The 25,509-nt window shown below is 54.6% G+C and overlaps 2 protein-coding genes across 5 annotated transcripts in view; both read right to left on the bottom strand.

Moving 5' to 3' along the window:
- LDB3 (LIM domain binding 3) overlaps window positions 1-11,238 on the bottom strand; it is a 72,969-nt gene extending 61,731 nt beyond the window's left edge. For 2 of the 4 annotated variants that reach the window (XM_053583810.1, XM_053583807.1), the window contains exons 1-4: window positions 11,098-11,238; window positions 10,884-10,999; window positions 814-965; window positions 240-315 (exon numbers count right to left, since the gene is read on the bottom strand). In XM_053583810.1, coding sequence (XP_053439785.1) covers window positions 240-315; window positions 814-965; window positions 10,884-10,976 — 321 coding nt within the window. In that variant the 5' untranslated portion in view covers window positions 10,977-10,999; window positions 11,098-11,238. The remainder of the gene's footprint in view (window positions 1-239; window positions 316-813; window positions 966-10,883; window positions 11,000-11,097) is intronic. The other 2 variants (XM_053583808.1, XM_053583809.1) reach the window with 1 other exon arrangement.
- Window positions 11,239-13,860: 2,622 nt separating this feature from the next.
- Window positions 13,861-24,677, bottom strand: OPN4 (opsin 4). Its single transcript, XM_053583817.1, has 10 exons — window positions 24,432-24,677; window positions 23,057-23,202; window positions 20,809-20,942; window positions 20,290-20,493; window positions 19,486-19,657; window positions 18,980-19,144; window positions 18,024-18,131; window positions 17,054-17,234; window positions 15,704-15,847; window positions 13,861-13,899 (listed from the first exon to the last, which is right to left on the bottom strand). The coding sequence occupies exons 1-10, from the start codon at window positions 24,573-24,575 to the stop codon at window positions 13,861-13,863; spliced, it is 1,437 nt and encodes a 478-aa protein (XP_053439792.1). The 5' UTR covers window positions 24,576-24,677.
- Between the last annotated feature and the right edge of the window lie 832 nt (window positions 24,678-25,509).

The following is a 25,509-nucleotide window of genomic DNA, read 5'->3' on the forward strand; positions in this document are numbered from 1 at the left end:
TTAACCCAGCACCCAGGCAAGAACTGCCACATTCAGTGTTTCATGGGTGGCTTGAACACCGCTCCTGAGGGCTTGTGCCACTTCCCTAGAGTCAGCCACTACAGGAACAGGGATAGGGCAGTCCTGATTCCTCCGTGTCATCCCAGTTGGGCTAGCCAAAGATCAGGCAGGCAGGCCACAGGCTGCAGTCCAGGAACCACTGCTCAGAGTGGACCCCATCCCTGACAGTCAGCACCTACCTTTTGGTGGGGGATCACCGGCAGAGGGGAATGGACCGGGGGTGCAGTTGTGGAGATGGAAACAGGACGCTTTGACCTAGAGAAACCAAAAATGGGACTGAGTGAGGAGGTCTCCCCCACGGCTAGGAACTCCTGCCTGAGCAGGCTGGCAAGAAAAGAGAAAGAACATGGGCTGGGTCTCTCAAGCAGACCCTGGGCCTGACCAGGATGGAGAAATGGCTCTTGGGCACTTTGCTTGACACCTAAGGGCCCTGCCATGTCCCTCGGAGGCTGCTTGGGCAAAGAGAAAGCAAGAGGACCCTGGCTTCTAGGCCTAACATGCTGGCAGCATCACTCACCCTCACTGAGCTTCATTTGAAGTTCATCTGTACAGTGAGGCTGGAACATCTGCTTCTAGGTGCTTGACAATGACTTGGGCCTGGTTCTGCCTTTGATTCAGGGCTGTCCTTACCTTCTTGTACAGTTCTACAGCACAGGGCTAAGCCCATGCAACTACTATGAGACAACTTGTGCTTTGGACCCCCAAAACCCACACCCGATCCCCCGCCCCCTGCTCTGGAGAGCTCCCACCTACTTCTGCAGGGTGAGGCTCAGGTTGTAGCTGGCAGACTTGATCTTGTTCTGAGCCTCCAGGTGGGTCATGGTGTCTGTGTTGACGCCGTCAATGGCCATCACGAGGTCACCCTGGCTCATCTGGGACTCAGCCGCTTTGCTGCCTGGAGTGATCTGATTGGACAGCAGAGGTGGGGTAAGCATAAGGAGGTGGTCCTGAGGACCAGACAGTCCTTAGGGAAGAGTCACAGGCAAGCATCCAATACAGGCTGTCATTTTGTCCTCCATTCACTATGGCCAGTATCAGCTGCTCACCAAACCTAGTTCCTGGTACATGGCAACCACATTTCCTAGCACTTTGCATTTGACTGCAGCTGTGAGACTAGCTCTGTGGAATGAGGGTGGGAGCAACGCATGCCACTTCCAGGTCTGCCCCTAGCAATCATCATTGTGATCCCGCACTCTCTGCTTGTTGGCTGACTGGATGCAGAACAGAAAGAGGAAGACAGCTAAGTTGCTAGAACTGGAAGGGACCTGGATCCCGAGTCACTGCTTAGAGGAGAGTAATTAAGAACTGTTTTGGACATTGCATGAATAAGTACTTTTTGTTGTGCTCAGTCATGATGATTTGGGGACTGTTTGTAACACTGGTTAGCCTACTATAACTCCTGCACCCTGCAAACCCAGGGAGGTAAGGGAGACACAGAAGCTAAGACTCAGCACACCCCTGAGACAATTGCAGGCAGGAAAAATGCACCCACCCAAAAGCACCCTAGTGCCAGGTGCTTTGTGCTACCGCAGCAGGTGTGCAGAGGGCTGAGGGAGCTGACAACCCTCCCTGGATGAGCAAAGTCAGCTGGGAACTGGGGCAGCGCTTAGGAATTTGTAGCCAGCTTCATACCTCCAAAAGAGAAAGTACAGATTTGGGGACCAGCTTCCAAATCTTGCACCCTGATGACATTACAGAATGTTAGAGTCTGAAGTCCCCATTTCCAGTGTGATTATACAGAATGCCATTGAGACACCACCCTGGGAACTTCCTATGAAATCTCAGGAAGGTCACACCCCTGGGACATTATTTAGGAAGCAACTCCCATTGCCATCATTCACAAATGCCAAATTCTGCATGCCTGGCTTCCAGTAATAGCCCTGCCCACAGCGATATCATATGAGATGCAAAATTCCAAAGGGCCTAGTGACATCTGAAAATGGTTTGATGGCCTCCGCTAGTGACATTAGCAGCCCCACCCCTAGAGATGCCTGCTAGAGTGTTGTGGAGATTCCTGACCTACCCTCTCTGACATTGCATGGAATGCCCAGCCCTGCTGATAAACCTAGAACTATCTTATGACCTGACCTCACCACATCATAGTGGAGCCCCCACCCATAACATCACAAGGAATGTTATGCAGGCTCCCAGGATCCACCCCCAGGGACATCATAGGAAAGAGGAGGCTGTGGAGCATCCCCACACACTGTGGCTAGAGAGTGTCCCTTGGCTTTGCTGCTCCAACATGGATGTGCCCAGAGAAGCCAGAAGTACTGGCTTCTCTGGGCACATCCCAGTCATCTTTCTGGCTATGACCCAGGGACCAGGCCAGCTCCTAATGCTGGCAGAAGCCAGATTTTGGCCAGGGCCTGAGAGCTGTCCTAGAAGGAGCCTAGAAAGGACCTGGGGACAGTCCCTTGCACCAGGTGTCAAGCCCGGGTGAGCCCGTGGCCAGGTCCTGGACTTACAGACATGGACAGAAGCCTTCTGCCAAGCCCCTCATGGGGAAACCCCCTTTCAAACCAGGATACCCTATAGTCACCAGTCTCTTGTTCATTCCCAGAGGGGTTCTATGGGAGGGGGGCAGGAACTAAATTGTTTCTGTGTGACTGCACTACCAGTCACAGCAATATTGCCCTGTACTACATGGGTGACCAATGGCAAGACCAGGCGAGCCCTCTCCATTGCCATCAACCTGATGTTTCAGCCCTAGGGGCTGTGGTACCCTCTTAAATGCTGGATACCTTATGTTCAGGGCACCCCTCCTCCAGCCCCTGAATTTTCTGAGATGAGGTGAGAAAATGGCTGAATTGTCAGGAAGCCACAGTGTGTGGCTTGCAAAGTCCAGCCTGCTCTCCCAGTTCTATAGGGGCATCTTAGAGCTACTTGGGATTTCTCAAAATATACATATCCCTTATCCCAAACTCATCGCCATATGGACCTTTACTGATGACAGGAGTATGTTGCTGTCTTTGAGTGTAGAGGTTGAACAAAAGGTAAGAAATTACAATACTAAAGGAAAACAACACTTTTCAAGGCTGAGAGACCCCTGAGGGCAAGCTGAGCTGCCCAGCCAGGCCTGTCTGCAGAAAATCCCCTTTCTGTAGCTTCCTGTACCCCAACATTTTATTACAGACATTTTCAAACAGAAAAAGTTGGAAGAATTCTAAAGTGAATACCCAAATACCCACCACATGGTTGTATCATAATATATCACTCAACTTGTTTATCACACATGGGTTCCCCTGTGCACCCATCAATCTATCTCATGTTGAAGGTATTTCTTTCTTTCTTTCTTTTTTACTTTGTCACCCTCGATAGAGTGCCATGGCTTCATAGCTCACAGCAACCTCAAACTGTTGGGCTCAAGCAATTCTCTTGCCTCAGCCTCCCAAGCAGCTGGGACTACAGGTGCCCACCACAACGCCTGGCTATTTTTTGTTGTTGTTTGTTTAGCAGGCCTGGGCCAGGATCGAACTTTCTAGCCCCAGAGCATGTGGCTGGTGTCCTAACCAGTGAGTTATGGACACCCAGCCTTTCGAAGGTATTTCAAAGAAAGCTGGAGAACCTAGTGTGCTCGCAGTCAGGGTGAATTTTGTAACAAATGCCTGTACTGTCCTAGTGAATGCCCCACAGGGATCTCCCATGACAGGTTGCCCCATGGTGGAACAAGCCCACATCAAGACACCCCACTACAAGGCTTCCCACAGCAGGATACCCCCAGAGGATTCTACCCATCTGCAAAGAAGAGGTTGTCACCCTGGCCCACAAGCTAGGTGGGCTGCTGCAGAAGGTTGGAGTCTTTGGCCACAGAGGAGACACTGCCAGGAAGGAGAGGAGTTGTGCCCAGAAGATCATGATGACAAGGGGGAGCAAGGGGACCAGAATGATGGTCAACAGAGTCTGGAACCAGATCAGTGAGGGGTTATTATGGGGCCATCTGAATGACCCCCCTTTGGAGCTGCCTCAGGGACATGTTTCAGTTGTGGGCCAGGTAGCATCAATCCTTGTCTCTGGTCCCTGTCATCCTCAGGTGTGGGCTGGGTGATACTGGGCTCAGCCTCCCAGTACCTGGTCAGTGGCCAAACCTTCCAGAAGGGAGCTGCCAAGCTCCTGCCTGCCCCTGTCACCTCCCCTACAGCTGTGTCTGCTCATCAGAGTTTGGCTGGCCTGGCCTTTGGCTGTCCTGAGCAGGGCCTGACCCCTTCGGGGTGGGGGCTGGGATGCTGATATCCTCTTATAGGGAGGAAGGCAGAGACCCTAAGGATGACCAAGGGCCATCAGATGTCCTCCCTCCATGGCAGGAACAGTCTGCCTGGGCTAGGGCAGAGGTCAGGGTCAGTACCCTCAGACCCTAGCCCAGAGCCCAGGGCTCATGAAAAGTGCAGACCAGACATGATGCCTCCATGTCCCTGATAGCATCAGACAGACCCTATCTTCCTCTCTCTGTCTGCGGTGTCCCAGAAAGGATCCAAAGTATCCCAATCTTTGGAAGCGTTTTGCCTCTTCTCTTCTCTTTTCTCTCTTCTTTTCTTTTTTAAAAGATCTTTCTATTCTAGTCCATATTGAGCACTTAAATGTCTCTGCTTTGTTGTTGTTGTTACAGAGTCTCACTTTGTCATCCTTTGTAGAATGCCGTGGCATCACAGCTCACAACAACCTGAAACTCTTGGGCTCAAGTAATCCTCTTGCCTCAGCCTCCCAAGTAGCTGGGACTATAGACACCTGCCACAAGTCCAGCTATTTTTTAGAGATGCAGTCTCACTCTTGCTTAGGTTGGTCTCAAACTCCTGAGCTAAGGTAATCCACCTACCTTGGCCTCCCAGAGTGCTAGGATTATAGGTATAAGCCACTACGCCTAGCCCGTTTTTTTTTTTTTTACCCTTTCTTTTCTTTCTTTTCTTTTTCTTTCTTTCATTTTTGCTTTCTTTCTTTCTTTTTTTTTTTTTGAGGCAGAGTCTCACTAAGACGCCCTTGGTAGAGTGTTGTGGCGTCACAGCTCACAGGAACCTCTATCTCTTGCTCTCAAGTGATCCTCTTGCCTCAGCCTCCCAAGTAGCTGGGACTACAGGCGCCTGCCACAACACCCGGCTATTTTTGGTTGTTGTTGTTGCAGTTGTCATTGTTGTTTAGCAGGCCCAGGCTAGATTTGAACCTGGCAACTTCAGTGTATGTGACTGGTGCCATAACCACTGTGCTATGGGCACCGAGCCTTTCTTTCTTTCTTTCTTTTTGAGACAGAGTCTCACTTAGTCGCCCTTGGGTTGAGTACCGTGGTGTCATAGTAGCTCACAGCCATCTCAAACTCCTGGGCTGAAGTGATCTTCTTGCCTTAGCCTCCTGAGTAGCTAGGACTACAGGCGCCTGCCACAATGTCCAGATACTTTTACAGTTGGGGTCTCACACTTGCTCAGGCTGATATCCAACTCCTGAGCTCAAGCAATCCACTTGTCTTGGCCTCCTGCTAGGAGCAACTCCACCTGGCCTTAAATATTTCTTTTGAATGAGTGTTGCGTTCCTGCTTCACTTTTTGGTCTTGTCCAGCTAAATGGTCCCCTTTCATTTGGGAACTTTGGTCCCCTTTCATCCTCACAGGATGCTAAGCTTCTATCTCCAAAATGCCTGAGACAGGTTCCAGGATTTTGGAAGCCAGGATTGACCACCTGACCCCCAGGAGCCTTTCTGCCTTGCTGGGCCCCAGTCTTAGGGTACCCCAGAGGTTGGTCCAGAGAGAGCTGGTGCCAGAGTCACCTATGTGTGCTCAGCAGGGAACAAAGGAGGAGTGTGGACTTTGACATGAGCCGGACCTCAGGTCACAGTGCTAGCCTCTAAGCTTTCTAGTCTCAAAAGAGCCACAATGCCTTTCTCTTGGGATTGTGGGGATTACCCTATTAAATGGGGTATTATATAAGAAGGGTGTGGGGCTGAGAAAGTTTCAGGCAAGTTCCAAACCAAGGAAGTGAAAGAGCTACCCTCAGACAGTGCCAGAGGGGCTGAGATTGGCAGGTCACATCCCCAGGCTCCACAGGAAACAAGATCCGGAGCTGGCAGAGGATGGAAGGTGAGGGGCCAGCCCTGACCAACCAGTTCTGAGCCAGACTGCTGTCTGAGGGGCCTGAGTATCAGGGGGAGGGAAGAAAGCTTCTGCCCAGGGTCCCAGGGGGGACCAGTGGGGGCTCCAGGGTCACCCATGCCCTCAGCTCTTATTTCCCCAGTTCTCTGGCAGCAGGGAGTATAGCTCTGTCACTCCTGGTCCTCCCAACCAGACAGGCCCCTGCCTGCCTATCCCTTCTAGATCTGCCAGTGTAGCTGTGGGGGTGGGTGCTAAGGGCAGATGGCTGATGCTCAGGCTGGGGGCATCTTCAGCACCTCCTTCTCCCTCCTAGGCTGACACCCCAGGGGAGCCCCAAGTGCATTTTAACATCACATGATTAAATTACTTTCTTGCCAGGCTTGCTCCCTTCCCATCTGGCCTCCCCTGAGGCCTTGTCCCATCTCTCACCCTCTCACTAGAATCTTGTCTTCCCCTGGCCAATAAATAAGCTAAAGGCCTCTTCCTGACGGTGGCTCCAACTGGCTCCTGCTGTGTTTCTCTCCTTTCTTTGCTTCCAGATCTTTCTGAGAAGTGACCTGTAGGTCCTGCTCCTACCATCTCCCCAGCCTTCACATGCATCCATCTGCCTTTGGCCCCCATCGCTCCACACATAGCAACAGCATCCCTGTGTCCAAAGCCAGGGGTCATGGCCCCCTCTTCAGCTGGTCACACCTCACCTCGCCCTCTGAGTCTCTACTGCCTTCCTCCTCCTGTCTAGGACCATAGTCCCAGCTGTGTCCTGAGAGTGGCCAGTAAAATGCCCTCACAGATGCTGGCTTTCAGGGAGCCCCAGCGAGGCCCACTTAATGCCCACTAGGATAGTTCCTGGGTAGTGGTGGAGCCTGGCTCCAAAGGGGCAGAGAAGCTGTTTGGGAGTAGGAAGGCTTGGGGAGTGGGATGGGGGACCTTTGTGGTCAGGGGAACCCCCACATAAGGGTGCCCATAGAGACGGGGAAGGAGACTCAAGGAATTGAGGGGCCATCTCCCAGGCTGCCCCATGGTGCCTTCAGTCCACGGAGCTGGGGCTGCCATTGTAGCTGCCTTTGCCTTGTATCCTGGCCCAGGGGCCTCTGAGGACCCAGCTAGCCTCAAGTCTGCTCCCATCAGAGCCCTCATAGGGTCAGAGACAGCTCTGGCAGTAGGGAGGACCTGGCCTGGGGGACCTCTAGTAATGCATTTCCCAGCTGTGAGTCCTTGCCTGCTATCTTCCCCTGCTGACAGATGGATGCTGGGGGGAGACCAGGCCCGGCACCACGGAGCCCTCAGAGGTTTGCCTGACCTTCAGTGGGGCTATAAACAGCAGCACGGCCTGTCAGCACTGCTAAGTGCTGCCCAAAACCCAGCACTTTGTGCTCCAGCAGCCTTAAAATTCCAGGAATTGCCAGCACAGCTACCCCAGAATAGTCTATGCCTGCCCTCCCGCCCCACCCCTGAGACCCTCTGTCCCCACTGTACCTGGAAGAGTCTGATAAATACTGGAACCAGAACCAGCAGAGGAGCAGTGGTAGGCTTGGTGAGGAGGGAGGGTGGTGGCCCCCAGCAGAGAGGAGAGGCAGGCTGGGCCTAGGCTCAGTCATATCACTCCCCCCACCTCACAACAGCCCCGTGAAGGGCAGGGGGATCGCATCCCACAGGTGCCTGTCAGCATTCTGACGCACGAGGACCACCCTCATGTTAAGGGTGAGAGAACTAAGGCTGAGCAGGTAAACTGACTTGTCTAAGGTGATGCAGCTGAAAGTAACAGAACTGAACAAAAGTACCTGCCTCTTCCATAAAGGAGGTGGGGTCTGGGCTGTTGAAGCTGCTCCCAACCTCCCCACTCCCTGGAGAACTAGCAGGGTGGGGGAGGTTGGATGAGAGGGCAGCTCATGTTGCAGGCCCAGCCACACCTGTCCAGGATAAATAAAGGCCCTTCCCCTCTACCCTCCGCTCCCAGTCTCCTTCCTGAGCCCCCTTGTATGTGTGCCCTCCAGTTGAGACCCACTGAAGGGAAAATTTGTGGGGCTACCACTGCCCCACAGTTGATGCCATGAGCCATGGGAGGGTTGGGCTAGGTACAGGAGCCACACATCCGGGAGGTGGCCAGCTCCTGAAAGGGGACAGGTCCTACTCAGTGCCTTTCTCCTAGTTCTGAGTCAGAGGGGTGAGAGGGACACAGGAGTTCCACCCATGGCCACTTCTGTTCAATTGAGCAAACGTGAGCATTGGGCTGCTGGGCTCAGTGGGGCAATGGTCTCTGGTGGTCTCTGCCCCTTCTCAGACTTGCAGTGATTGCAGCCAGGGCAGCAGGATCCCGCTGAGAAGGAACAAGCTCTGCTTCTGCTAGTCCCTCATCACAGTACCTCTGCCTCTGGTGCCCTGTGACACACAGACTCAGGCAGGATGCTTGGCCCGAGGTGGTAGGTGGAAAGGGACTGAGGTAGAAGCTGGGGGTCCTCCAGAAAGCTGTGGTCCCACACTCCCTTGAGAGGGATGTCCCTGTTGTGGGAGAATTTGTGAGCCCCTTTAGGAAATATCACAGCCCTGAAAGTGCCTGTTATCCCTGTTTATCCACGGGGCCTGCCTGGACAACAACATCCAAGCCTGGGACGTCTGAGCCCAGCGTGTTAGTGGCTCCAGCAGAGGAATTCATCAAGGGGCTCCAAGTCCTAGGAAGGGCTCCAGTAGTCAGCCCAGCCTGCTTAGGTGATTTGGGGCGTGTCCCTGAGAGAAGCCTAGAGGCACTAACGCCCATCCCCCAGTGCCTTGCCTGAGCTTCAGGTTCTATTTTTAAAAGTTCCCCCCAGTCATTGGATCCAGTACATCCCAACACACCCGGTCCCTCAGTAAGGACATTCCTTCTGCTATCTAGCTTAAGGCCTCTATGCTGCCATTTAAGCCCCTGGCTGGCTGGGGCCAGATAGCACATAGGCCCTGAGTGAGGTCACTGGCTATCCTGAGTGCCACTGAGCCCGGTGGCTAATTTGCACCCACACGGATGGGGCAGGGAGCACCAGGTGGGCTCAAGGACAGTAGGGCTGGAGAAGAGGTGTGTTCAATCCCAAGTACAGGAGGTCATGGACCTGTGAGAATGAAGGTAGAGGCCTTGTACAGGCAGGAGACCTGTAGGTGCAGGGTTGGGGAGTGCAGGGTGAGGAGTATCCAGTGGAGTTCAAACACCCACATGTCACCATCACCAAGCAAAGTGTGCAAGTCTCTGGGTGTCCTTTTAGTATGGGACCTTGTGTTTTCTAGAGGGGTGGAGACATACCTCCAGCTGAAGAGTAGAGGCCAGACCAGCACCCAGCCTGGAGGAATATGGCCCCTATAGCTGTTACAAGGCTCCCAAGGCATCCCTTGGTTGAACATTCACTTCTTGGGGTCTCCCAAAGTATAAATGGAACCCCAAACTCCAAAGCCAAGACTGCTCCTCCAGTGGGGGCATTGGCCCCTAACCCTCTGCCCGGTTCCCTGGCCCCTCTGCCCGGTTCCCTGGTCCCTCTGCCAAGCACCTTCCAGGCCAGGCCTGCCATCCACCTTACTGCCTTCCCCAACAACCATCCTTCAGGCCCCAGGCCCATGTCCAGTCTCTGCTGCCCTGGGGAAGAAACTGTCTCCTTGTTCCTTTGGTGGGCAGTAACCAGATACCACTGCCACACTTACCACCCTCCAGTTATAGCTTGGGGGCCTCACTCTGTCCCCTTGTGCCCAGACTAGCACTGCCAGGGCTCAGCAGCCAGATAGGGGTTGCCTTTGCCCCTTGAGTGTCCCATAGTTCACCCTGAAACTCAGAGCCCTCAGCCCCAGCTTGCCAGTGACTGCAGGGGGGTTTCCTTTTTTGACAAACACTGACTGAGTACCTACTATGGTCTAGGACAGTGGTTCTCAACCTTCTTAATTGCCGCGTTGTTACAAATGGAACAAAGGGGAACAGGATGAGAACCGCTGGTCTAGGAGGTGCTAGGGCTGCAGAGGTGGTTTGAACACCAGAGAGCTCCTTCCTGAGCATGTCTAACTTCCTGCCTCTCTGGGCATGGCCATCTCCAGCTGCTTGTGGATCCCAGTCAGGCAGTGCTGTTTCCTAATCACAGACCGTGTGCCTAGGCCCGTGTGGTAGGAACAAGACATGAGACAGACAGGCTGGCAAAGCAAGCTATGATGAATTAGAAGGAGTTTGGGCAGGGAGGAAGGCCCAGACTCGTGAGCTAGACAGTGTAGGTTCCTCAGCAGCGGGAGGAGGTCTGGGCTGGAGTGAGTGCTGGAACCCAGTAACCGGCCCAGCCCAGACCCACACCACGACAGCAGGGCAGCCAGGTGTCCATCCATTCACCTGCCCGTCACCTGCCCTCTCCATGTTAGAAATCTTCTCTTCCCAAAGCAGCTTCCCACTTCTGGGGAGATGCTCCAGGCTTGGGGGCACCCTGAGCCCACCCTACCAGGGAAGGATTTAGGAAGGTGCTATGCTCTCTGTCCAGCTGCCTGTCTGCCCATGCTGGAAACATTTCCTTCTCTGCTCAAAACACGGGCCACCTGCCCGTGGTGTCTGGCACTTATAACAGGCCAGCTACCTCAGGTGGGCAAGCAGCTGAGGCTGAGACCAGGGGACCAGCCCGGCCCTGGCCCCCATACTGAGGATGAGGCATGTTCTGCTTTCTGAGAGCCTCAGAGAAGACAGACAGACAGACACACGCCCTCTTCTGAGCGTGCCCCACCCCTTCAGGTGCCAGGCTGTGGGGCAGTGTGCACTCACCCGGGAGATAGTGAGGGGCATGTTGAAGTCCTTGCCCCCTTGCAGACGAAAGCCCCAGGGCCCAGGCCCAGTCAGGGTCACACTGTAAGACATACTGGTGCTGACAGCGGCCGCCTCTGCGGACAAAGGATAGAAGGAGCTGAGTGAGAGGGCACTCACACACCCCGTCACCCCAGCCCACACCTCTGCCCCTTCCCCAGACCCCCAGCCTTGCCTGCTCAGTCCCTTGCTGCACACCAGGCTGTGTGGAGCTCCTGAGAGGCTCCTAAGAATAGCTGGGAGGGAATGCCATCGACACTGATATCTGCCCTCGGCTGCGCCCATAAATGGACTGTAACCCTACACTGTCCCCGCCCGCCCGCAGCCTCCCAGCCGTCCACTGTGACTCACATGGCTAATATAGCCCCTGGGGAGGAGTGTCCAGCACCCAGCACCCCCTAGGGGGTAGGCAGGGGGGACCGGGCAGGTTGGTGACAATGCTGTGGTCCCCTCTGCCCTCTGGAGAGCCCAGATACTTGCTCCTCTGCTCAGTGGTACCCATCACCTTGCCCAGAAGATGGTGCACTGAGCCCCCAGGGAGGGGCTTTTCTGCCCTGTGCTTTCTGATGAGAACTCAGAGGTTGTGCCTTATCCATGTGAGACCCTGAAAGTGTCTAGGATTGAGCTGAGCCTCCAGCTGTTCTGGAAAAGTCTTCAGTTTAGGAGACATGTGATTGGCCCAGAGTTTTGGGGCTGTAAAAATGATCGTATAATAGCAATAAGCTCTGGGTATCGCCAAGTTCAGTGTGGAGCCTTTCATGTCATTATCCCTTTGAACCCTGAGAGGTTGCCTCCTTGGCCTGCAAGAGACTACTCAGGGAGGTTAACTGACTTTCCCCAGGTCACACGGGGGGGTGGACCCAGGCTCTTTCCTATGGAACTCATGCCAGATAATGGGATCCCAGGAGTTTGCACATACCACCCAATGCTGTGGCCCCAGGGGACTGGGCCCTTGCCTACACCCTTGGCACAGGGTCTGAAGACAGGTCTGGGACAGGTCCATTGCTACCTCCCCCACCTCCTGGACGCCTAGCCCATTTATTCCTGGCTTTCCTGTCTCATTTGTGCCCTGGAAAACTTGACAGCAGCATGGAAAGCTCCAGCTGCCAGTGCTGCAGGCCAGGCCCCTGTGCCCTTTGCGCAGGAATGGCAGGGGCAGGGAGGAGAGAAGGAGATGCCATTTGCTCAGCTGCTAGGATATGAGGCCAGAAGGGGCAGGGAGGGGAAAGAGTGTGTGGCATGTTCAACCCATACCCCAGAGACAAGCATGTTGTGGGTAGGAGCCCCAGCCCCTCAGGACTCCTGCTAGTGTGATCTTTGGATCAAGCCATTTCCCAAGAAAGACCTCAGTCCCTGTGTGGTACAGAAATAGATCAAGGCCCACCCTGGCTCCCTGGCTAGGGAGACTGAGGCTCAGGGAAGGCAACTGGGTTGGCTGCTTGCTGGCCCCTGAGGAGTCAGTGAAGGCCTGTGAGTAATTTCCCAGCTGCCGGCTCTACAGCCTCATAACTGGGTCCTGGTACACATAAGGTGCGTGGCAGGACAGCCCAAATTATGGGGTCATTTGGTAACTTGTCCAAGGTCACAAAAATATCAAGTGGAAGCAGGCAGGGAGCAACCTGTGTTCTCTCACTTCACCACCTCTTCTGTCCTGCGTCATGCAGCCCAGTCTGTCCTAGTTCAGGAAGCCAGCAGCTCAGGACAAGCACCCATGTCCCTCCCCCAAACCATTCCCTGACTCCCCCTGCAAGGCCACTGCCATCCATTCCTAGCACCAGCCTTATCCCCTGTCTTAGGGGTGCCTGTCCCGTTGGCTGGGGAATACCTAGGAGCAGGGCATGACTGCGTGGGGAGAATGAACTGGGGAAGGCCATACCTGGAGCTGCAGGCTCTTTCTCTGGACTCTGGCCCCTGTCTAATGCTCACCTCTGGGGAAAGGGAGGGGTAGCAGGAGGATGCTCTTAAAGGGGAGGGCTGGCCTCCCTCCATCTGCCTCCCACAGGAGACCAAGGCCAGTCAGAGAGCAGCTGGTACCCACAGCTGGGCGTGGCTCGGCAGCTCATTGGGAAGTGGGGATAGGGGCCAACCTGGCTTTTCTCCCTTCTCTTTGTGCCCTCTGCAGTTTGAGGTGGGTTTTCAGAGTGAGAGTCCAAAGGTAGGGGACAGAGGAAAGGGAGGAAGCAAAGCTGCTGGAAGCATTGAAGACTAGGTCTGGGTCTCTCTCCCATGGTAGCACCAACAGGAAGAGGCCATGTTTGTCCAAGGAGACCTTCTCTGTTTTTTATTTTCCTATGCCCTGTCAGAGCCACACAGCCCTGGGATCAATTTCAACCATGAATTTGAAACAAATTACAGATGCATGTGCGGGGTGTGCATATAAATAGGTGCCTATGGGAGTGTGTGGCTACAAATGGCTACAGGACCAGCAGTGTGGGCTGCAGTGGGGACATATGCTGAGGGAAGAAGCCCAAGGTGGGGGTTTCCAGTGCACAAAGTGAGGTCTGTGCTCAGCTTCAACTTCTGGCAGTGAGAGACACAGGACTGGCCTTCCTGTGCCAGTGACATGCCCAGCCTGGGCACAGAGGCTGGCCAAGATGCTTCACTTATAAATAGCTGGTGTGTCCCCCAGAGCCATCACCATTGTTGTTGCCTGGACAATTGCAGCACACAGTATTTGAGGAGGGGCAGATGACTCCTGGAAGAGGGAGAGCCTGGGCACACACCCTGTGCGCTGAGCCTGGGGTGCAGCTGCTGAGCTGGGAGGTGGGTGCAGAGCACGTAGCCAGCTAGGAGAGGACATGGGACTGGGGCCGTGAGTCCAGCACAGCACAGGTAACAGGGCCACTTCCAAGGTCTGAAGACTTACAGGGTAATTCTGGGTCTGCATGTATGAGGGTGCTGGACATGTCCCAGAAGCAAGGAGGAACCAATGGGTATCCTACATCCTGGGGTCCAGGCTGGGGAGCAGCCCCTTGGTCTGCAAACAAACAGCACATGTCTGGTTAGCCTGAGGATCACCCCACTGGGAGCAGCCTCCTGATGACCTGCCACACCCTGAGTCACCAAGAGGTGAAGGGAAGTTGTGTGGAAGGGCCAGGTTGCATGTGGGATCTGGGATGGGCTTTCCCAGAGACCACATCTTGGAGTAGGAGCCAGCAATACCCAAAGCTGCCTGCAAAGTGTCCCCTGGTACGAGTCTCAGGCTTTTGGACTCATGGGGTCTGGATTGAATTCACCCTTACCCTACCATCCAATCTTCTGGCTTCTCCTCTGCCCTTAAATGAGTCATTCCTTGCCTGTGTCAGGGCATGAGCTTCCTCTGGTCTTCACCCTGCAAAGCTGATTCAACCCCTGGCAGGGCTCCCTGTCCCAGGTCAGGTCTGGAAACCCCTCAGGCCAGTCAGCGATTGGGATTGCTCCTACCACTTTCTGCCTTCTTCCCTTCTGCTATGTTCCACTGCCAGTCCCCAGGATCACAGAGACATCCCATGTTGGGACATGCTGATCACCCTTCCCTGTGTCCCCTGCACTCCCACAGGCTGTTCCTTGGCTCGAAGGACTCAATACTCCACCACCCCACCCGCACCTCCATTGCCCCTTCACCTCCCCCGCCCCTCGGGAGCCTTGGGACTTGCCTCTGCCTTCAGGACCCTGTGTGCTCATCCCCCACCCCATGGCAGTGCTTACCACACATGTCTGCTGACTGTTGATGGGTGGCCCTCCCTGCCCATGTCCTGCCCCAGCCCAGCACTCTTCCAGGACCAGCACTGTGCCTTTCATCATTGCCTGGCCAGCCTAGAGGTCATTGCCAGGCCTTTGTCCTGGACTTAGTGATTGTGCATAGTGCCCAGGCTCCAGAACAGAGAGCAGTGCCCCCTGGGGAGAACACTGGGAGAGGCAAAATCTCCCCAGCTTCAGGCAACAGAGTCCCCCTCTCTTAAACACACAGGGACACAGCACTAGGGAAGGAAGGCAGGAATGTGCCTTTGGTCTCAGGCTGGCTGGGGAAGCCTGAGTGAGAGCCCAGAAGCTGACCTAGGATGTTGTGTGGGTGTGAGAGGAGGAGTAGGGCGAGGAGCTATCAGCTGAGGGAAAAGGCTGCCTGGGGCCTGTGCATATGGCATTTCCAGTGTTCCAGAATATGGCCTTCTCTAATCGCCATCAACATTCCATTCCATAGGCACTTGGGCTGACAGCTGGCCTTCTTTTAATAGCCACAAGTACTCTGGGTGACATCCTGATCACAGGGCATTCATGGTGAGCACACACAGCTTGTAGACCCTTCCTCTCCAGGAATATCCAACTTTGAAATCACACAGAGAGGCACACAACACCCTCACTCAGTCATTCACAGCTTAGAGCAGACCCACTGGGGCATGCTTGGTCACATGTCCTAGGATGTCACGGTGACAGAGAGTGTATGTGAGTCTCATGGTCACACACATACAGGGGTTATGCTCCACTGGCTGTAGATCATACTTCCTCCAGGGACACACACACATGCTGTCCATTTGTCATGGTACAACATTGCCAACAGTACCACCTGCTACATGCATGCATTGTCAGAGTCACACAGTCACACACAGACACACCCAAGATAGTCACAGACCATACCCAGGTCCCGCATCTTGGAACCACAGAGCTCCCCAGGTGGGCAAGGGGAGGAGAAGGGGCGATACCCAGAGGATACTAGGAACAACCCCTCCTTTCCTGGCTACTCCCAGGGCTACTTGCTTTATTCCCCACCCCTTTACAGATTGGCAGGCCCTGGGCCCAATCACCTTCCCTGGAGTCTTGGTTTCTGGTCCCTGAGGCCTAAGAGGGCTCTTGCCTTCCATGTCCTCCAGGCCCTGACCGTAGGGGCACCGCCCACTCACTTGCAAGGCGGCCCCCCATGTAGCTGCTGCCTCCATGTCTGTCCAGCCCTAGAGGAGGTGGAGAGTACTTGTGAAGTGAGGGGACAACCCCCAGCTTTGCTCCTGCCACTCCCCCGATGGACTTGAAAGCTCTATCCTCCCCATAGATAATTCATCCCGGGAGGCCCAGGACATCATTTGCACGGAAGCCCTGCTAATTGTGCATGACTGTGCCAGGGTGTGTGTGTGTGCACTCATGTGCCTGCCCGCACACCTGCACATACCGCCCCCCCCCCACTATGAGGATGTTTATATTTCTTGGTAGACAGATGGTCTTCATGAGGGTTGAGGCCTTTGTCGACAAATTAGATTTACTCCTCATCGTTCACTTTCAGGGACCCCTGAAAGCTCCTGCCTCAGCTTCTCAACTGGGACCTCCAGGGATGGGGGCTAAGGGGGAAGATCACTGGCGGTCAGTCAGCAGCTGCTCTTGGTGAGGTCCCTAGAGTGCGAGTGGGCAGAACAATGGAGGAACCCGAGTGTGGCTGGGGATAGGTGCCCATGGTGCAGGGAGCTTTCTTGAGAACATCTGGGGGCAGCAGCAGGCCCAGGGAGGGCTGCCAGGTTGGGGGGTCCCAGGGCTAATAGCAACTGTGGGGTCAGCACCAATCCATGGATACACACACACTGACCCCTGTCCAGAGTGAGATGTAGAGACAAATGTTTTCCCTTTCAGAGAAGGACATGAAGGCTCAGAGGGGGTAAGAGACTTGCCCAAGCTCACACAGTGAGGATGCCATAAGCTGAGGTTAAAGGGACAACCCTCCTTATACTGCATCCAGTGGGCCCTTTAAGGCTCCCAGGATGAGGGGACTGAATGCTGAGAACGAGGGGCCCTGAGCTATTAATAACTTTTGCCTGTGTCTCTTGAGGTCCATCTAGGGCCAGAAACGCTAATCTTTTCAGGCTGTGGCTGTAAGGATAATGTCTGCATGGAAATGAGATGGCCTGGAGTTAAAGAAGCCCCAGTCCTGCCCTCCCCTGCCCCACACCCCGCTCTTTCTAGTCTCAGTGACAGCTCCTGTTGGGGAAGAGGATAAGGTGGGAATCACCATGGGGTGTGAGGAGGAGCTCTTTCTGCTAGAGGCCCACTGTCCTGTGGATCCCCAAGTTGTAGAGGCAGCCTGCCAGGCCCATGCCTCTTATCCCCAAGCCTGGGAGTCAGTTGAGGAAGGCATGGTCAGGGGTGAGCCTGTGAGGGCCCAGAATCCTTACCACCTCACTCTCAGAGCCCAGTGACTCCTGGCGCCTACATCCAGAGATCCAATTGAGTTCCGAGGCCTGGCTGCTTAGGGTCAAGTGGTGGGTGGAGCGGTAGCTGGGATGAGGGCGACTGTGTTGGCGTGACACGCCCAGCAGCAACCCTAGGCAGGGGAGGTGCTGGGCAATAGCTACCCTGCAAAGTCCACACATCAGGTTAGGGTGACAGCCATAGAGAGTAGGAACAGATGGACAGACAGAGATGAGGCTCATGTGGGAGACAGAGCCCCTGGGGACGAGGGGAGTTTCCAAACTCTAGGGTTTTAAGGACATGGAAAGACACTGGGAGCTGAGGGAAGTGATAAGGCTGGAATGCTGGGCACTAGGAATAGAGGGCAGCCTGTGTAATGAGTTTAGCCAGGTGGATGCCAGCTCCAGCCCTCAAGTGGCTGACCCAAGCCATATCTCAGGAAATGACCAGAGACCAGGGACGCTCCTGAGCAGCCTCAGTGTGGGCTGGCTTTCTGGAGGGTGGTGAGTGACTGACACCACCAGGCAAAAGAAAGAACTGAGTGAGAGATGGCCTTGCTGGATTGTCATCAGCAGAGTGAGCACTGGCCCAGAACCACTGCAGGGCTCCACCAGGGCCCTTGAGGCACAGCCAAGTGCTCCCTGCTGCGATCTCTCCAGGATATCATTGCCATCTGGCATACTTGACTTTATATGGTCAGTGCTGCTAATCAGCCATCCTGGCTGTCCCACACCCTGGCTCCAAAGAGCCCACAGTTAGGATGGACATTGCCCAGGGAGCCTGATGTCTCTCCAGGCTGAGCCACCTGGGAACTCCAGACCCCACCAGCTGCCTCTGGCTGCTCCCAGCTGCTAGCAGCTACCACTCACCACACGTGCAAGAGATAGATAGGAAGGCTGGCAACCTCCACCCCCAGAAGGGGGTGTGGCCCTGGAGCCTAGAAGAGTGACCCACCTGTACTTGGGGTGGGTGATGGCGTAAATGATAGGGTTGTGGATGGCAGAGGCCTTGGCGATGACAGCTGGCACAGAGTTCATGTAGGGCGTCAGGACATGTGCATACCTAGGCAGAGAAGGTGTGGTCCCCCTGACAAGCTGGCCTTCCCGACAAACCTTCTTCCTCTGGGCCAGGCCCTGCCAAGGCCTAAACCCTGGCCCAGCCCATATCAGCACAGCTAAGTCAGCCCCATGGGAGGACAGGGTAAGTTACAATCTGAGGAGGGAAGTGGGGGTGGTTGAGGGCACTGCTCTGAGGAAGATGTGCCAGGCCTGGGGAAGGTTGGCCAGGTCCATTCTCCCCTGGAGCCTGTCTTTCTGGCAATCCCTCCCCTTCCCCCTATGGCCCTGGACTCTGCCCATCTCTTCCCACACCCCACCCCAGCCCTGAAGCCTACTGCTCCCCGGAGGCTTGTACAGAAACTCCACAGCAGGGCCTGACAGGGAGAGGCTTTCCTATACAAGTATCTGAAAGGTTTAATAACTCTCACTGTCTTAGAAGTGCTGCTGAAGTCTAGTTTACATCTCTGCTGCCAAAGTTGTCAAAGCCCCCAGATTCAATTCACAAAAGATGAGAGGTCAACTCTTGGGGACCCACTCCTGGGGGTAGGCAGCACCCCTGCTTTGAGCCCACAGTCCGGGCAAATAGGGAACCCAAACCATGGGAGAACTGTGTGTTCCCAAGGAGGCTGGCAGGTCCTCAGGCCAAATCCAGGCATGGCCCAGCGCTCCCGCTGCCTGTGGCCTAGAGCCTCTGGGAACTAGGCAGCCTCCCACCCTAGGGTCAGGCATCTTACCCAAAGAAAAAAAAGCTGTGAGGCTGGAGCTAGGGTATGAGGGTGGCTGGTCTAGGTTGGGCTGGGAAGGAGAAGTTGCCCAGTGTTCCCACCTCCCTGCCCCTTAGCCTCTTCTTACCCAGCGAAGGCCACCAGAGCCACAGTAGTGTAGGGAGCCCAGGAGAGCACAAAGAAGAGGATGATCAGCAGTGTGATTTTGGCCATCTTCCACTCATTCTGCAGCCGCTGCCGTTGCTGCGGGGACTCACTGCTGCCCTTGCAGGCCCCGAAGGTCTGGAGAGCCCTAGAAAGGGCACATAGTCTGGGTCTGACCCCATTCGGGTTGCAGGGAGTGCCAGGGTCACAGCTACCACTGTGGAGCCTTTCTGGACCATCCCTGGGGGCACTCTGGGGAGGGGGTCATTCCTTCCAGCACCGACAGCTCTAACTTCTAGAAAATTCTCCATGACATTGGGCTTCAGCTGCCTCCTCTCAGCCATGCCTTATAGCACCCCTTTGGAAGGCCTTGTGTCCTGAGCCTTCCCCAGGCACCCCATCCCAGCTTGTCTGTGCTCTCCTGGAGAGAGCTCAGATGTGAGTGGTGGGGCAGGGGTTGCCTAACCTCTCCTCCAAGCCCACTCTTACCGTCCTGTCTCTCGGATGGCCCTAAAGATGAAGATGTAGCAGTAGATGATGATGAGCAGGGGGAGGAAGAACACGAAGCAACAGAGAAGCATTGTGTAGGTGCGGACAGACGGCGTGAAGCTCATGTAGTCCCAGGAACAAGATGTCAGCAGCCCCTCGGGCACGTAGGCGCCTGGGAGCCAGGGGGTCACTCAGTCTCTGGGGCAGCGCTGAGTAGGGCTCCTTATCCAACAGGGGCTTTGTTGTATGTGGGATTTGGCGTGCCCAAACCAAGCCCTGGCCCAAGCCCCAACCCTGCCCAGTGCAGCGAGGAAGCCTCGGGGACATGGAAGGACCTTTCCAAGCTGGTTCTGACATGGGCACCAGCTCAGGAGATTGCAGGCAAAGCCCACTGCCATGCATTTTTGCAGGATTGAAGGAGGGACCCCATCAGAACCCCAGAGTCAGGCTCACTGAGCATTCAGCCAGCGGCCTGGCTTGCCCCAGAAGAGCTGGCACCTTGCTGCTCACCTTTCTGGAGATCTCACACCCCAGCCTCTGCTTAGTCTGACTTTGTCACTTCATCCCACCCACAGAAACCCTCTGTATTTGGACACTGTCTGTCCAAGGTGATCCTTTGGACCCTGAGAGGGCAGCCTCAGTTGCCCCTGCTGCCAGTCCTGTCCCTTGAATATCTATCTGACTTGAGATTCAGGTGGTCCCTGGGCCCCCCTTCCAGCTGGCTGACCCTCATCTACCTACTTCCCCTTCAACATGCCCCTCCCAGCTTCCCCTCCCCTCTCCCAATTCCACCAGCCCACTCACTCCAGCCAAAGAAGGGTGGCAGACTCCAGGCCAGGGAGTAGAGCCAGACACCCAGCAGGACAAGTGCTGCCCGCCTCTTGGACGCCACACCGACAGTGGCCAGCGGGCGCGTGATCACGAGGTAGCGGTCCAGGGCAATAGCCGTCAGGGTGATCATGGAGGAGATGCCAAAAAGAGCTCCACAGAAGGCATAGAACTCACAGCCTGTGGGCACAGCCCCGGCCCTGAGTCCTCTGGAGCCTGGGTCTGGGGATGGCGTGTACTCAGCTCTGGCCTTCACCTCGCAGGAAGAGTGGGCCCAAGCACTCTCCACCCTGTCCACTCGCCACATCTGTCCGAGGCTGGTGGAGGCCTCAGGACCAGAACCCAAGTTTTCCCTTCTTGCTCACTCATATGATTGAGGCAGCTACCCACTCACAGTCTGAGAAGAGTAAATCCCCTCATCTGGGCCACCCTCCACTGTGGAAACCCCCATCAAAGCTCTTCTCTCTCTAGCTAAAGGGAGCCCCACATATCTACCTGTCTCCCCGAAGAGCCACTGCTTATAGAGGCTGCTGGCGAAGAAGACAGGGGCCTGGGTGGCGGACATGAGGAAGTCACTGACTGCGAGGTTGATAACGAACATGTTGGCAGGTGTCCGGAGGCCTCTGCTCCTGTGAGAGTTGGAAGGTGTTAGGAGGTGCTTCCTAGCACCTCTGGGGCTGTAGGGAGCTTTTCTCACCCCTCAGCCACACATGTGCACACATGTGCCACACGCCTACACATGCATATACACAGGCACTAAACACACATGTATGCAGACAGACACGAGTTGCTGGGGCACAGACTTGTCTCATTGTCCAGCAGGTAGCAGCTAAACAACTGTTAACCCCAGAGGTGTGGGCTGAGAACCCCCAAGGTGTCTCTAAGGCGGTCCCTCAGAATGAAGTGGGACCACACTGCCTCTCCAAAACCTGGTTCTTGGGTTTGGGCCATATCCTCTTCTTGCCCTGGGATGCTCTCTGCGAGAATCACCCATTATCCTTGGACAAACCTCATTTCACAGAATAACTCCAGGTCACAGTCTCCCTAGTGGTATCACCCCAGGTTCCTTCTTCTGTGTGCCCTTATTGTGCCTTCCAGAGGCTTCTCTTCTCATGCCTGCCTCCTTCTCAGGCACCCCTCCCGCCTCCATCTTCTAGAGCAGCGGTTCTCAACCTGTGGGTCCCGACCCCTCTGTAACAATGAAAATACATCGCGGCAGTAGGAAGGTTGAGAACCACTGTTCTAGAGTCACATCTGACTGGGCCTGCCCAGCACAGCTGTTTCTGCAGTCCTCACCCCTGGGGGTGACAAGGAGCAGAGGAGCTGACAATGGTGTACTTCAGGTAAGGTACTGTCACCAACTGTGTCTCCTGTCATCATCCATCTTTGCTTTTTCCTGAGGGAGACACCAAGGTCCCCATTTTCCAGATAAGAAAATTGCCTTTTCTCCAGCCTTTCCTGAGCCACCCCCTTGTAAAGTGACTTGCTTCAGCTCATAAAACTCAGTAAGTGACACAGCAAGGATGGGAATACTCATTTTCGGGGCAATGCGCATATGTGAACTTACTGAGTCACCACGGTGATTCCATGAAGTAAATCACAGATCACAGCTCCATTTTCGCTGATAAGAAAAGTGAACTCAAAGAAATGAGGTGCCTATCCTTCAACCAGTAGGTGGTAGAGCTGGAGGCTGTGTGACCCTGAGGTGTGTGGCGCTCTGGGGTCTGTGCTCACTTCTCCGCTTGCATCTAGGGCAGTATTTTTAAACTTTTTTATCTCATGACATACTTGAACTAATACTTAAACTTCCACAGCACACTTAAATTATGTTAATGAAAAAAAGGGTGAGGGCGACGCCTGTGGCTCAAAGGAGTAGGGCACTGGCCCCACACTCCTTTGGGGTTCAAACCCAGCCCTGGCCAAAAACTGCAAAAAAAAAAAAAAAAGGTGAAAAAAAGATTATACTCACTGTGTTTTGAACTTCTTTCAAAAATAATTTAATTAATGATCTTTAAAAATTTTCGTGGCATACCTAAGATCCTCTCAAAGCACACCAGTATGCCACGGCACATCATTTGAAAATCACTGCTCTGGGCAGTGCCTGTGGCTCAGTGAGTAGGGCGCCGGCCGCATATGCCGAGGGTGGCGGGTTCAAACCCAGCCCCAGCCAGACTGCAACAAAAAAAATAGCCGGGCGTTGTGGCGGGCGCCTGTAGTCCCAGCTGCTCGGGAGGCTGAGACAAGAGAATCGCGTAAGCCCAAGAGTTAGAGGTTGCTGTGAGCCGTGTGACGCCACGGCACTCTACCGAGGGCGGTACAGTGAGACTGTCTCTACAAAAAAAAGAAAATCACTGCTCTAGGGGGACAGAGGGGAGGGCAGTGTGGAGTGGTTGCCAGGGGTGTTTGAGGGCCTTAAGGATCCTAGTACCCAAGGGTGTCTTCAAGGCAGAGGGAGGATGCCCCCAGGGCAGGTGAGAGCAGGGCAGATAGGCAGACACCTGCCCTCCACAGAGGGTGTGCTGGGGCCCCAACTGGGATGTGCCATTTAAGCTTTCCTGCACCATTTTTTTTGCCTTTTCTCCAGCTTGAGGAAAACCTAGGCCTGAGACAATTGCTGGTGTGGCCCAGCCCTCCCCATCTGGCCTCAACAGTGCCATGACCAGAGCTGGTATTTTATGTTCTGCCCTGTCTTGGCATAGCTGCCACCCTCAATGCCCTGGGCCCAGAGACACCAACAAGCCACCTGCAGAAGGTGTAGATGACTGTCAGATTGCCCAGCATCCCTGTGAGCCCCACCAGCAAGATCACCGTGCCCAGGGTATAGTGGGCGTGGTCTGGAACATCAACCGTGGGGAAGGGGATCCAACTGGCAGCCTGAGCCCCAGCTGCCTGTGGAGAGACAGAGAAATGAAGGAATGGCATTATCCTTGTCACCTTCAAACAGACCTGAGATAGCAGAGTTAGGATTCCCAACAGGAATCCTAGGGCAGGTAGGAAAATGACCGTCAGTGGCAAAGCTACTCGCCCACAGAGCTGGCACGTGGCCAAGCAGAATGGAAGTACAGGTCTTTCTAAAGTTGATCCCAAGCTCCTATACCAATGGCACAGAGACATGAGGCTTCTAGGAGTGGATTCAAATCAGCTAGTGAAGTCTGCCCATCCTGCCTAGTGGACGGGCAGACATGTGCCTGGCAAGCAGGGGCATGGCTTGGGTAACCCTATCTTTCCTTGGGGACAAGCCAGAGCCAAGGATGCTCCTGGGTGCATCCTCCCCATTCCAAATGCCTAAGATAGTCAATGGCATTAGGGCCTCTCTAGATGCACTGGGGTGGTAGAGTTGGGGGGAGCCTCTCTTTTCAAGAGTCCCATCCCCTACCAAGCTTTAAAGGAAAGGTTGCATTCCCCATAGTATAGCTAACCTTGATGCTTAAGATAAGAGGGGGAAAGAATTACATTTACAAAGAAAGCTTAGGCCTCTCAGGGTCACACAAGGGAGGTTATGACCTAAAGAGGTGCTAAAAGGTATTTAATGACCTCTCCTACTCTTCCTTCCTAATGGAGAAGAGAGGATAGCCTGGTCTCTGTTCCGCCCTAGGGACTCCTATAATTACAGGAGAATTCTCATACTGTCCAAGGCCTGGGGCAACAACGCAGGATCTGAGGGTGCCTTCAGCTCTCTCAGGTAACAGTGGGCTTGATGGTATATGGCCTGGTTCCTGGTTAGGATCAGCACTTTGCACTTCACTTAGCACTTCACTGTGGACTTGACAAATCCAGAGGCCTAGGCTATGCCCACCTCTCCGAAAGGCTCCAGGGAGCATCCGACCAACCTCTGAAGGGAATGGATGCAGCCAAGGTCTGCCCATTCCAGTCCTTGTCTTTAGGGCTGGCCTTTTTAGTCCTTGGATGCTCTCAGGCGGGAAAGACATTGCTTGCACTCTCTTCTGTCATCCTCTGTGTGTTGGGCAGGCTCAGAGAGGCCCATTAATGTGCCCAGGGCCCCACGCAAAGCTCAGCCCTTTCCCATCCCTCTGTCAAAGTCCCTGTGTATGCCCAAGGTAGGGACCAGGAAGGGGAAAGGGAAGGCTCTGTGCATGCAAATGCTTGCCCAAGCTTACCGTGGGGCTCACTGGCTGCAGCTGGCCCACGCTGGAGATGCTGGTCTGAGAGCTGTCCCACCTGCTGGGTGGGGCTGGGGTGGCCACACAGCTGGATGCCTGTGCTGGGCTTGGTGGGACTCTTGGTGCTGAAGGAAGGTTCATTCTGAGGTCAGGTGGTCCTTGCTTGAGCTCACAGAGAAGTCAAGAGCATGATGAGCTCAAGACTTCAGCTGTGCACAGACTACTGCCCTCCCTCCATCAGCAGCTCCCTGCTCGACCCACTGCCTGCTCCCAGCCTAGAGCAGCTCTGTGTCCAGTGAAGTGCAAAGGAGTGTCACAATTATGGTGACTCACAGCCACCGGGTTCATCCCTACCTTTAAGTAGTGGCGCGGGAGTTGCACATGCTCAGTCAAAAGTCTGTCCACAAAGGTCTGATGATGGTAGTGTGAATGTGTGTGTCAGAGTGTGCTAGAGTAGCACTCCCAGCAAATGCCAATGTGTTTCAGGGGACATTGCTGGCCTTGGGCTCCTGGACATTGGGTAGAAGACTTCACCCTCCCCTCTGACCAGTCTTTGCTCTGTTTGTTTCCTGAGCTCATCATAAGCAGCCTCGGCCACCCCCGGTCCCCTTCATCTGTCTGTGGATAGGCAGGCCTATGCAGCCCAGCCTGTCCCTTCCCACACCTGTCCATGGAATCCTCACAACCACCCTGCACAGAACCGAGGCTGGTCACCCCGTTCACAAATGAAAAGGATTAGTCAGGGTGAGATCAGATCAAGAGGCAATTTTTGTTTCCCGTTTTTTTTTATGTTAACTTTTTAGTTGAAGTATAAAGAATAAAACAAATAAATAAAATAAAACCCCAAAACACTGGAAGAGACCTAGGAACTCACCCAGATCTTGTAGGCCTGGTAGCAGATGACTGAATGTCAGAGGGAGAGGGGATGCCTGGGCCCATACCTCTATTACAGGAGGCAGCAGGAGCTGGAAGCAATGAGCCTGGAGCTGGAGAGGGCTTGAGCTCACCATGCCCTTGACATCTCTGTGAGTTCAATCAAGGACCATCTGACCTCAGCTGGGCACACTCTTTTTAG

The sequence above is a fragment of the Nycticebus coucang genome, chromosome 3 (genome assembly GCF_027406575.1).
Source record: "Nycticebus coucang isolate mNycCou1 chromosome 3, mNycCou1.pri, whole genome shotgun sequence".
Taxonomy (NCBI): domain Eukaryota; kingdom Metazoa; phylum Chordata; class Mammalia; order Primates; family Lorisidae; genus Nycticebus; species Nycticebus coucang.